This window comes from Mauremys reevesii, linkage group 13 (assembly GCF_016161935.1).
Source record: "Mauremys reevesii isolate NIE-2019 linkage group 13, ASM1616193v1, whole genome shotgun sequence".
Taxonomy (NCBI): domain Eukaryota; kingdom Metazoa; phylum Chordata; order Testudines; family Geoemydidae; genus Mauremys; species Mauremys reevesii.
Genome location: NC_052635.1, coordinates 42,612,291 through 42,625,746, shown reverse-complemented (window position 1 = coordinate 42,625,746; position 13,456 = coordinate 42,612,291). Strand labels below are relative to the sequence as shown.

General features: G+C 43.2%; 1 protein-coding gene across 1 annotated transcript in view; it reads right to left on the bottom strand.

The window, feature by feature from the left end:
• Window positions 1-229: 229 nt before the first annotated feature.
• The window catches only part of NTSR1 (neurotensin receptor 1), a 94,482-nt gene continuing 81,255 nt past the window's right edge, over window positions 230-13,456 (bottom strand). The window contains exons 3-4 of the mRNA XM_039498909.1: window positions 7,090-7,180; window positions 230-1,079 (exon numbers count right to left, since the gene is read on the bottom strand). Coding sequence (XP_039354843.1) covers window positions 830-1,079; window positions 7,090-7,180 — 341 coding nt within the window. The 3' untranslated portion in view covers window positions 230-829. The remainder of the gene's footprint in view (window positions 1,080-7,089; window positions 7,181-13,456) is intronic.

The window sequence follows — 13,456 nt, the reverse complement described above, 5'->3', positions numbered from 1 at the left end:
TGTCATTATTATTATTATTATTATTATGTATTTTTTAATGTATTTGTGTGATGACCTTGCTGAAAGGATCCAAGAGGTATCAACGTTCCATCGTGCTAGGCACTACACACACCTCTAACAAAAACATGATCCTTGCACCCTAAGAGCACTGAACGGTGTTTTCCAAGGTGCTATCCTGATCTAGGTAAGGCATTATAATTATTTTATTATTTAATTTAGGGACACTAAATTGACTTGCCTGGACATTCCGGTCTAATTAATCAGAATTAAGAATGAGTTCTATAAATAACCACCTTGCTCCCTGAGTGCTATATTCCCTACTGATTCCATTATTTCCATTTCTCTTTCTTTTATCACCTCTCAGATTACTACTCCCCCCCTCAAAAAATATCCCTGTTTACTCAAAACTGCCTTGCTCCTCATTAAAGTCTCAGCTCAGTGCCACCAAGAGAAACGATGTTGAGCTCTTCGACTTTAGCACAGCATTTCTGCACGGAGAAAAGGATGAAGCACGATATGAGTTGCCTAAGCTTGACATTTATAGGCTGAAGAAGTGCTGTGGCTTCCCAGATAACACTGCGTCGGAATCTATGCCATACCGAAGTTACAAAATGCGTAGCCATTATTCACAAGAGGCAAGGCTGATGCTTTAAAATAACCCCAAAGTTACTGGCAGAACGAAGCCTATTTGTTCCAACAAAAATGAGACTGCTAAACACATTCGTGTTATGGAGAATTTAGAGACCATGCACTAAGGTCCCAGAGGTCTCTCTCACATCCTAAATCCACGTTGAAACACATTCTCCCTTCCTTTGGCTTCACTCGGGGCTCAGTATGTCGTTTCCCTAGTGACTTGGCTGGAAAACGTATGGTTGCTAGAGATGCTGTTGGACTTCCTGGTGAAGCTGGGTCTCTTTTTCTTCTTCCTCCATGGCAGGCACAGGAACATGAGCGTGGAGAGGAATATCTGGCGGAAGTTTGCAGACACCAGGTTGTAGAGGATGGGGTTGATGGCAGAACTGACGTAGAAGAGGACATTTGTCAACATGTAGAAGTAGTGGTAGAAATTATAAAGGAATCTGATGGAACAGAACAAGAAGAGAGTGGAAATATGAGTGGAGGAGGAGAGTATGAATAACTTACAATTGCAGGGTTGGAGAAAGTGGAAGCCAGATTTTCAGCAGCTGGGGATTGCCATACCAGATATCAAATTTGGTCCATCTAGTCCAGGGATCAGTAACCTTTGGCCCGTGGCCCGCCAGGGTAAGCACCCTGGTGGGCCGGTCCAGTTTGTTTACCTGCTGTGTCCACAAGTTCGGCTGATTGCAGCTCCCAATGGCCACAGTTTGCTGTCCCAGCATTTCTCATCTTCACTGACTTTTTTAACAAATGATTTTCAAAATCATTCTTGAAAAATTTCATTGACCAACCCCCACTTTTCAGCAAGTCAAAATTTGCAATGATGATTTTGAAATTACTTTTGATAAAAATGTCAGTAAGGAATATCATGAGAAATTTCACCAAAACCAGAAGATGAGTCCATTTCAAACCTGAAATGTCAGACACTTTAGTTTGCAGTTGTAGCCCTGTCAGTCCCAGAGTAGGAAAGACAAGGTACTATCTTTTGAAGGAGTAACTTCTGTTGGTGGAACAGACAAGCTTTCCTGCTGCACAGACCTGAAGAAGTCTGTGCAGCTTGAAAGCTTGTCACTTTCACGAACAGATGTTGGCTTGTTAAAAGATATTACCTCACCAAACTTCGTAGTGAAACTGTCAACCTGTTTTTCAACCAGGTCTAACTATAACCCATATAGGAGTTCCATCCTGTTCCCATTTTAGTCAACTGCAAAACTTCCATTGCTTATAGATATGTAGGAACCAGACTATGGCCAGAAACTCATCAGCTAGATAATAAAAGGGTGGTTTTGAGTGTGATGTGCAAACATTGCAAGGGTAGAAGGCACAGGAATGTCTACAGACTGAAGAACTGTGTATAAGATACTGCAACTGCCTTCTCTAATTGCTTATGAGAGTTGTCATTGGTATATGCCAACCTTTGTAAAGTCAGGACAGTTATTTTTAGTGGTGTGGGAGGTTGTGCATCATTCTAAGGCTGTCACCATGATAGCATGAATCCTGATTATAGGGTTTTGCTCTGTGCAAAAGGTTTTTAAGGGTTAAGACACACAGACCTCCAGAGAAAATCACAGTCTATTGCAGAACCCACGTCAGTGTCTCTGATTTAATGGCTACAAAGTGCTAGGATATGGTGGCAGCTGAAAGCAGCCTGAGGTGCAGGTGTTTGGGAAAGTGCACACCTTCCAGCTGAAAGAGCTTGTCACTTAGCCCCTGATGGTGTCAATAATTATAAAGAAAATGTGAAATTCTAGCAGCTTGCAGTGCTGGTGCCCATTATCCTGGCCAAAGGAAGTACTGTGGAAATAAGTATCCTTTCAAGCAGTTCCTTTCGAAATGTTCTTAAAGATCAACAAATGTTAACTTTGGTCTAGTCAGTCCTCTTAACCCACTTTAACAGTGGTTTATCCCTACAGAAACATACGAGATTTCTGACTCATACACACAGAAAATCTTCACTGGTTCCTGTTCACTAAGGCCACAATTTTCAAGTGACTGGCAATTTTAGGTGCCTTAATTTTTGATTGCCCAACCTGAGACATCGAAAAGGGACCGGTCTCAAGGCAGGTACTCACAAACAAGTCTCTTTTGGAAAAATCTTGGTCTCTAAAATCACAAATGCTGTCCAGGGTCATACTTTATATTGATTCCATTTATAAAGAGGTTAATAAATGATTAATAGATGTTTTAACCAATGGATAATCAATGGTTGTAGATCGCCATAGAGTCCAGCAGGTCAATAGGTTGCTTATAACCAGCTATAATACTTTCTACTGATGTGCTTAGAACCATCTATAACAAATACTACTCATGTCTATCACTTGCTTATAACGTCTGTTAATCATTTATTAACCATTTATAAACAGCAATTTAATTGAAGTGAGAGTCTCTGCCTTGTTTTTCATTTGTTTCTGTAACTATTAACTGAAAAAGGACCCTGGTTCATCTCAGACTAGGTTTCTCTTTAGAGCTGGTTTCAGGCTGCTATAGGGGAAAAGGATGTATTTAGACAAGCACCATTCGATCATTCCCACAATAAACTGAATATAAAGATCATCTGAATTAAAGGCACAACCATCATGCTGGGCGGATGCCACCAGGGTGCAAGCCAGGTTAGAAGAATGGCTGGGTGATGTGTTCTTTCAGAGTGGAGTGATTCTTGTGGAGCAGGGGAATAATCTGAAGAGAGACAGCATTTTCAGTAGGAAGGGTCCAACCACTGGACTGAAATCCCTGGATTACTATTTGTGAGCAGGTAGAATTCATAGGCATAAATGGCTACATTACACTACGAGCGAGGGGTGTGATTCCCTTGCTCGTGTACACATGCTTGCACTAGCTCCGTGAGAGCTAGCGTGAGTATAAATAGCAGTGTAGCTGCAGTCGCATGGGTAGCGGCAGCGGAGCAAGTACATACCTACTGGGTTCAGAAAGGTTTGTACTCAGCACGGCTCAGTCATGCCTCTGCTGCCACAGCCAGTGCTGCCACAGCAACACTGCTATTTACACTCATGCCAGCTCTCATCGAGGTAGCGCGAGGACGTGTACATGGGCAGGGGAACCAAACCCCTAGCTCATCGTGTAGATGTAGTCTAGGTAGTAGGGGACTCATTTGCAGAGGTGCGGAGTGCTCCACAGCTCCACTGATCTTAATGGACGTTACAGGTGCTCAGCATCCTTGAAAATCAGACCTTGTGCTCTTCTATCTGATCACAGATGAAGGATAAATAGCCCTGTGATTGTGATGTCTTACCAACCCCAAAACACAAACCTTAAACACTGTGTGTTAAGAATTGGTGGCCCGTTCCAATCATTACAAATACATCGTTGGGCTGTAGCTATGAGGTATTAATTAAAAAGAAGAAGATTTCTCTTGTTCAGACATGGGCATATTTCTGGATGATCTTACATCAAACCACTGTAAGCAATTAATTAACCAGTGACATTGATAGCTCGCCATTCATAATATATCTGTAATTTCTGGACTTTCTTAAAATTAATCATGGCTTTTAAAAAATATTAAAATGCAAATGGAACACATCAATCTGTGTTAACTGCTGACAAAGTTGTCTATTCCTTGTGCTCAGAGCAAATGTTATTGTTACATAACTGCTTGCTGCTTTAAGTGCTTTTCTTATAGTAAAGTAAACAAGAAATAACAGTTTGCTCCAATGCATGCCTAGGAGTCTATTTTCACTATTAAATGTAAAATCCGGTTGTTACCATGGCAGGATATACAATTTGTTTCGGTGGACTGCTCTACTGGAAATCACTGTTTCTTGTGCTTGGAATTTATGAAATTTTAATAATCTCTTAGTTTGGCTGCATTTTAGCATTGTAGACATGTCCGTCGCTCTCCTCGTCTCCCATTCACTGCAGGAAACAGAACTCTTTTCAGAGAACAGAGGATGTAATATTGTAAAAGAATTACCTGAGTAATGGTTAGAATCTTCGCTGAACCCATCTCCTGCCATCTTTGCCTCAAGGAATCTGGGGCTAGATTTTCAGAAAGTTTAGGTGCACAATTGCATGTGCAAAATGTATGCTCTATTATTTACCTGATTTGTACGTGCAGTTGCCATGACTACGCAAAAAATTGGATAGTTGCATGAGCATATAGCTAATAGATGTATTTGCACGTGTTATTTTCATCTTTTATGTGAGCAATGGATACATGTGCATACAAACTAGGTGTGCAGTTACAAGTATAATTGCCCACTTAAACTGTCTGAAAATCCCTGCAAATGGATGATGATCCCTATATGTTAAGTCTGGCCTTTCATTGCTAAAATTAGCAAATAACCTACTCCACTCTTCTCATAGACTCATAGATTTTAAGGCTAGAAGGGACCATCTTGATCATCTACTCTGACCTCCTGCATACTGCAGGCCACAGAACCTCACCCACCCACTCCTGGAGTAGGCACATAACCTTTTGCTAAGTTACCGAAGTCCTCAAATAATGATTTAAAGACTTCAAGTTACAGAGAATCCACTACTTACTCTCATTCAAACCAGCAAATGATTCGTGCCCCACACTGCAGAGGAAAGCGAAAAACCCCTAGGATTTCTTCCAATCTGACCTGGGGGGAAATTCCTTCCCAACACCAAATATGGTGATCAGTTAGACCCTGAGCATGTGGGCAAGACCCAGCAGTCCGACACCTGGGAAAGAATTCTCTATAGTAACTCTGAGCTCTCCCCTCTAGTGTCCCATCGCCAGCTATTTGCTAATAGCAGTCACGGATTGCCTACAATGGCCTGTGACCCATCTCATCAAAACATCCCCTCCATAAACTTATCAAGCTCAGTCTTAAAACAAGTAATGTTTTTTGTGCCCTTTACGTCTTTTGGAAGGCTGTTACAGAACTTTACTCCTCTAATGTCAAGCCTAAATTTATTGATGACCAATTTATATCCATTTGTTCTTGTGCCAATATTGGCCCTTAAATAACTATTCTCCCTTCCAGGTGTTTATCCCTCTGAGGTATTTATAGCGAGCTATCCTATCTTCCCATAACCTTCATTTTGTTAAGCCTAACAAGACAAGCTCATTGAGTCTCCTCTCATAAGGTAGGTTTTCTATTCCTTTAGTATCCCTTCTGTGCACCTGTTGCAGTTTCAATTCATCTTTCTTAAACATGGGAAACCAGAATTGCACACAGTATTGCAGATGAGGCTTCTCCTTGTATAATGGTAATAACACTTCCTTTTCTCTACTGGAAATACCTCACCTGATGCATCCTAGGACTGCATTAGCCTTTTTCACAGCCGCATCACGTTGCTAGCTCATAGTCATGCTGTGACTGCCTAATACACCCAGGTCTTTCCTCTCCTCTGTCGCTTCCAAATTCTTGTTGTTAGTCCCTAAATACGTGACCTTGAATTCTGCACTGTTAAATTTCATCTCATTTCTATTACTTCAGTTTCCAAGGTCATCCAAATCTTCTTGTATGATATTCCAGTCCTCCTCCGTATTGCAATACCTTCCAATTTTGTGTCATCGGCAAATTTTATTTGCATACTCCCACTTTTTTGTGTCAACTTCATTAATGGAAATGTTAAATAAGATTGGACCCAAGACCATTCCTTGAGGAGGTCCACCAGTAACCTCCCTCCCTCCTGCCTAACATCTGAACTTTCAGTATGACTCGTTGTAGTCTCCCCTTTAACCAGTTCCTTACTCACCTTTCAGTTGCCATACTAATCTCCATCTTCTACAATTTAACTAATAATTTCCCATGTGGAACAGTGTCATGCATTACTGAAATCCAAGTAGATTAGATCTACTGCATTTCCTTTATTTAGAAAAATCTTCTCAAAGAAAGAGATCAGGTTGGTCTGGCATGATCTACCTTTTCTAAAACCAAGATGCATTTGTATGTTGAAATGATGCAACTATTTTTCTGTCTGTGGATTCTCTCCTATGACCTGGAAAATTTAGCTTTTTGGAACTAAATTGTGTTTTGACATGAGCTGCTCCACCTTACAGCTAATGTCTCTGTGTCTTAGATACATACCAACAATCCACTTAGGATGGATAAAAAATGATCCAACCAAGGATTCTTAGGGACTGGCAGAGGTGAAAATTGGTCACTGTACTAGTAACAGGTGGTAATTTTGTGATTGCCAACATGAGATAATCAGATGCTATTTGAATACATGCTGGTGTTTTCCACCACATACATCTTTGGAATCCAGCTTTTAAAACCTGTAATAAAAAAACCAAGCTGAAGACAATTTTGAGACCTTTTTAAGTTCATATTTTCCCTGTAAAACTTCAGGGCTAGATTCTGATCTCCTTATTAAATATCACCAGACCCCCTATTGACCTCAAAGGTGCTAGTAGTTGAAGAACATGGTACTCAGTGGAAGTAAGGGGAGCACAGTCTGGTCCTTAGACTTCTGCAGTGGCATGGTACAATCGCATTCTACTTCAGAATAATGACTCACTCTGTCCAGTGATCTGCTGGAACATAGCAAAACATGAGACGCCGTACATGATAAGGAAGCCAGCAGACCACAAAGGCAATCACAACAGCACCTGCAAGGTACAAACATTTCCATTATTCTTTCCTGGAAATAAAAAAAGCGATCAGTTTTTGTGCACGTTTAACATTGTTTTCTTTTAAAAGCACCAGCATGGTTCTATTTGCCATCATGCTAATCAATAACAGCCCCAGAGGGATAACCGTGGCTTTTATCTTTTATGGTAGAACAAGGGTAATGGAAATTAGTTACAATCCCTGGGGGAGTAGTGGGGTATAAACAGAAGAAAAGAGGTCTAATGCATGAAAAGGCAGTAAAGGACACCTCACATTGTCTAGTTCAGACTCTGTGTCAAGCAAAATCTGTCTCCACGTTGTATTTATATTTTATCTAACAGAAATAACCAGAGCACTTTTTTCATCCAGTGGCACATAGAATAAGGAATACTATGACCTCAGTAGTTTATAGCACATACCTGTGTCCCACGTGTATAAAGCCATTGAATTACCAGGAGTCCCATTGTGTTACTGATCATCAGATGATTTAGCTCTTTGGGGCAGGACTCATCTTTTTGTTCTGGTAGGACAACATGTAGGGGTCCTGGTGCATGACTGGTGGTGCACGACCACAATCCAAATAATGCAAAAAATCAATAATCAGGTGTATCTACCGATCGTAATGTTTTATTCCCGAGGGACACCTTTTCAGCAGGCGTTTGCAACACACCAGTCACCACACACTACATTAGATTTGTTGAAGTAGAAATTTTGACAGTTCTGCTGGAAACCTTGTGACATGAAGGCAGTGGCACAGATGGAGTCTTTTTCTGGTGAGCACAGAAGTCCATTGTAAAATGGGATACTTCAATATGACCTTGTAGCAGGAATAACATTTTTATTCCAGCTCCACTTATTGACTGAGGGAGTTCTATGGGTGTGGCCCTAACAGCATCCCAATGCAAGAGGCTCATGGGTAGGGAGTTTCAGCTGGCCTGACCAGTTCAGTGTACCCCAGTTCGTTAATGTCATAAACTGTATCTGACGTGTCATATAAATTATCATTGGAAAACTAATCACACTGATCTCCCCTCACTTTAACTGAATTACTCTTGATTTACACTGGTAAGTGGGAGTAGAATCATGTCCTTGGAAGTTGTCTGAAATTATTTCTTGACATCAACCCAGGACCTTGGTAGCTTGGTATTTTGTTTTGCGAGGCACAGAGCGATGGTTATCAGTCAGTCAGAATCGTGGATGATAAAGCCCAGTCGGTGGGTGCCTTTGTTAATCTAGATTTTTTTTAAATCAGGGAATCAAGGGAAAGATTCTTTCCTTACAATGCATATTTCCAGTGCTGTAAGAAATGACAGGCGTCTGGCAGAATCCCAGCAGGAAACCTCAGTCAAAACAGCACAAAATAACAGCCATGGAGAAAAATCAGAGATAAATATAACCATCATATTGCTTTTCATCCCAAATGCGCTTTACAGATGGTAAATGCCAAATTGTTCCTGGCCTTTATGTGGGCTCCTATGGTGATGGGAGACAGGAAAGATCCCTTTGAGGCCTACATAACAGCCAGCTGCAATTTGCAGCCTCCGTATTCAGGGAGGCCCCCCTTTTCCCTGGGTGTGAACAGTGCCCCCAAAGAGTGGGAACTTGTCCCCAACCCCTCCCTCTTCACTAACAGGGCTGGTGCGCAGAAGGGACTATGCTGTGCTTCATGAGGGGGCGTAGCCGCAGGCACGTTCCTCCTAGGGAATGGAGCACTTGAGGAGGATTCTGACTTCTGAATACAGATTAATCCCCCACTCTAATCACCCCATATTATGGGCCTATACCAAGAGGCCCAGTTGGTCCTTCAGTAACTAACTGTCCTCATGCTCCTGTGGAGCAAGCAAGAAAGTGATCGTATCTCCATTTTGTGGGTGGATACAATGAGGCAAGAATGACTTGCCCAAAGCCACCCAGATAGTCGGCGTCTGAGCTGGTATCAGAACCCAAGAGCTCCTGGCTCCCAGCCCTGTACTTGGAGCATTGTGCCATGCTCAGTGCCAGCTGTAACAGGACTCTACTGGGAAGGAGTAGGGGAGAGAATCATCGCCAGAAGGGGAGGTCAGGCCATGGCATCCTTGTGTGAGGCTCCCACGCAGCCTGTTCTGTTGATTGTGCCTATGGACAGCCATGTCAGCACATGGACACTCTAAGGAAACAGAGGAAAGTTCATACAGTGTAAACTGAGTTAGACAAGCCCAAGAGCCCTCATTTAAGATGAGACTGAAAAGTTGAGAGTTCAGACATTAGCCAGAACTTTGTTCCACTGGGTTTGAGCCATAGGCACCGACTTCCCCTGTAGCCGGGGGTTGGGGGTGGTCGGCCTCTCTGCTCTTCCCCAGGCCCCGCATCCACTCCTATCCTTCCCCCAAGTCCCTGCCCCCATCCCACCTCTCCCCAGTGCGTGCCCTGTCCCCGCTGCTCCCCTTCCCTCCTGGAGCTTCCTAAACACCGTGAAACAGCTGAGAGGCGCTGGGGAGCGGGGGAGCTTGGTTGCTGGTGGCTGCTGCTGAGCAGCACCTGCTAATTTTTCTCTGTGGATGCTCCAAGCCCTGGAGCACCCACGGAGTCAGTGCCTATGGTCTGAGCTGGGGATAAGTTGGCCCTCGACTCTCTTCTCAGCGTATGCGCAACTGGCCTCAGGTGGCACGTGACCAGGATTCATCACTGAATTTGGTGCCATGATTGGATCATTCACTTCCCCTGCCCAGGACGGGTACTGACGGGGAGCACGACATGAACGCTGATCCAGCCCCTAACCCCCCCACTCTCGACTATGATCTGCATTGGTTGGAGGCATCTGATTTTCTTAATTAAAAGTACAGCACTGAGGCTGGAAGAGGGGTACATTTGCAGAGGCTAGCTGTATTCCCCTGGGGTATTGGAAGACCTTTCACAGATGCTGCAAAAGCCATTAATTTTGATAAGATTTTTGGGAAAGGTAGGGGGTATGTTCCTGAGAGAAAGCTAGAGGATCTGTTAGTGCTCTTTTAGCTGAATGAATTCATTATTTCGATGTGATTATTTTTTGGCTGCTGTGTTGTCACTGTTTGCAATTGTAGCTCTAATTCACTGTTAGGGCACCTAGAGCTTTGTCATTTAAATCTAAAGAAATAATAAAATGAATACGTCCAACGAGGGCCTGATCCTGTCATTTACTTTGGTGGCTGCAGGTGCAGCCCTCGGATGAGCTGAGGTGAGGGAGAAGTGGGGCACTCTAGCATCTTTTTAAAACCATCTTCCAAGGCTTCAAGAGGGTGTGAAGTCATTTCTTCACAGTGAGAGGCAACAGGTGTCAGCTCCTCTCAGTCTCCCTGCCTGGGAACATTGCAGGACGCACAAGAAAAGGATGTTTGAATAGCTGCAAAGTTCGGCGTGACACTGATAACTCTCAGGGAATTCACAGGAGGACTGAGACACCATCTTCAACTCATTTTGTGATGAGTTTAAAAAAAACCTAATACAGTAGACACAGACATTTTTGCGAGTGAAAAGCAATGCACATCAGGCAGACCTGCTTTCTCCTGTAGAGCTGGGGCTATTTCCCTCAGCTGTGCCTTTTCCTTTATTTAGCAAAATTCACTAAAGCATAAAGTTCCTGCTACGCTTCTTCAAGTCTCCCAGTCATTCTGGATGGTAGCATTTGGGCAGCAGCAGCTGTACGGGACGGGCTGTATTGTGGACTGCCCTTTGCAGAGCAGAGAGAGAATTAGAGAACAAACCTCCTCAAGGCTCATAACAAGAGCAAAGTGTCTGGAGTCTAGTGTAGCAGACTGGAAATTTTGTGACAGCTCCTCTGAATGAAAAAAATGGAGCATTTTTATTGAATATAAAAATAAATGATTTGCTCATTTATGTATCCTCTGTGCTATTCATTTTGATATTAAATTCAATGTATTTATGCTGCCCCCATGTAGACTACCACCATATAACAGCATTGTAGAAGCTGTTAGGAAGAAAACAGAAGTTTTGGAAAGGGCCTCCAAAAGGTGTTACGTGTATGTATGCACATTTTTACACACACACACACACACACACACACACACACACACACACACACACACACACACACACACACACACACACACACACACACACACACACTTTTCAGGTGCTAACAACTGCTTTAAAAATGGTCTCCAATAGATTCTTTTGGAGCAAAGTTTAACACTTGTGCACGCCCTGGTTTTAGCCTTATTAAGAGACTCTTATGGTTTGATTTTAAATCCCAGATATGCAGCATCTCAAAAACTGTTTTTCTACTGTGCTATTTCTGATGTGTGGCATTGTGCATCTCAGCTTAGAAGGCCCTGCCCTGTATTTGTCACCCTTAATACTTATTGTGATAGACCCAGGCCAGTTGGGTACAGCAGAATAGCAGAAGGCAGATATACTGGCCACTGGATTAACAGTTTTCTGTTCCCTAACTGACCAGAGCAGGGGCTGCTCCAGGCTAATGAGAACACCTGACTCTAATTAACCTGTAAAGAGTCAGGTGAGGCCATTCCGTTAATGTGACCACCTGACTCTAATTAAGGCCCTGCTGTTACTATAAAAAGGGCTCACTCCAGTCAGGCAGGGGAGCCAGGGAGCCAGAGGAGAGGAAGTGCGGCTGAAGGGCTGGTTACTGAAGACACCCTCAAACATCGTTAAAGGAGCCCTAAGGTAAGGGTGAAGAAGGGAGAAGCAGGAGAGCTGTGGGGAAGTGGCCCAGGGAAATGTAGCAACTCTGGCAGTGAAAGGTTGGCTGCCAACAACTGCTACCATTAGGGTCCCTGGGCTGGAACCCGGAGTAGAGGGCAGGCCTGGGTTCCCCCCAACCCACCACTACAGGAACATCTCCTGGAAGGTGAAGTCAGGTTCCTGTCAGGACAGGAGGCTGAACAGAGACTGTGGGAGTTCTCTCACCAACCTCCTTGCAGCCTATGATGAAAAGGGCTCAGTAGACTGTAACCCTGGCCCTAGAGAGAGAAGGGCTACGTGGAGGGTCACAGTGAGCCACTGAGGCTAAGCATAAACCACCTAGAAGCGCAGGACCCACAGGAGCAAGGTCAGAGCTCTGCCACATTATGTTTCAACTTTATCAACTGGATCAAGAATACATAGGGTGGCAAGCCAGCCCTTCTCTATCCACTCCCTGGGATCCGATTCCAAACAGGGGCACATGTCAATTTCCATCTAAAAAACATTGAGTAAACAACCTCCCCTTTTATCTCACTCTCTTTCAGAAACCTAAAGCCCCTTCTCTTTCATCATGCCTTGGTGAGCTAGGTGCTTACCAGGAAAAAGAGATGGCTTGTAAAAGGAATGCTGGATAAAGTAGATATTTAAACAATTTCTGTTGGATCCCAGAAACTGTTACATACAATCTTTTGGGTTCATTCAGGGATTTCTTCTTGAGGAGGCAGAGACTGTTGATTACACATTGCAGTTCAGCTTGGGTGAGCCCCCAACGTGTTGTGTTCTCAAAGAGAAATAGATGCGGATGAGAGAGTTCATTTAATCTCACAGCAGAGTAACACGTGATAGAGCAGAGCACACGGGGTGACAGTGCCCTGGGGACTGACTCAACAGGAAACATTACCTTCTGCCACCATGGTGTAGATCTAAAGCCCATTAAAGTTATTGAGCATCCTTCCACCAACTTCTGTGGGCTTTGGATCGGCCCCAACATTGAATCAGTCTGTGGGTGACCCGCAGGAATGGTGTTCATGGGCCTGGAAATGGATTTTTCTCTCTGTCATTTTTGTGTTTTTAAAGATGGTTTTTTCTTTATTCCCCAAATTGCTATTTCCTTATTGAAAGAGACCCAGGCCCATTATCTCTGCCTCTGAAGCAAAAGTGCTCTTAACTGAGTCACACTGACACGATGAATTCCCATTTATCACATTGAAAAAAACCCAGTGAACTCAAAGGCTGCTTTTAAATTGAGTTTAATAGGGGCAGGATCGGGCCCATAAAATGCTGCTATTTCCACATATGAAAAAAATAGGATTCAACATCTGTAAGCAGATCCATGGTGAACCAGACTGGGGAAAACACAGACACAATCCCCTAGGAACGGATAAAGCCTGTGTTTGGCTTTTTATTTTCTTGCTACCCCATTTCTACGTCTAACTTATTATTGAAAATCAGTTCAGTCCTTAAATTATTGCATCTGGGCTTTTCTATACTTATTTAAACTAATTACAGCTTTATTCTTCTATCTGCTTAAAATGAATTACAAGAATTCAATGCTGCTGCTGCTGCAATATTAGCTTTTAACCATATTTTGCCTC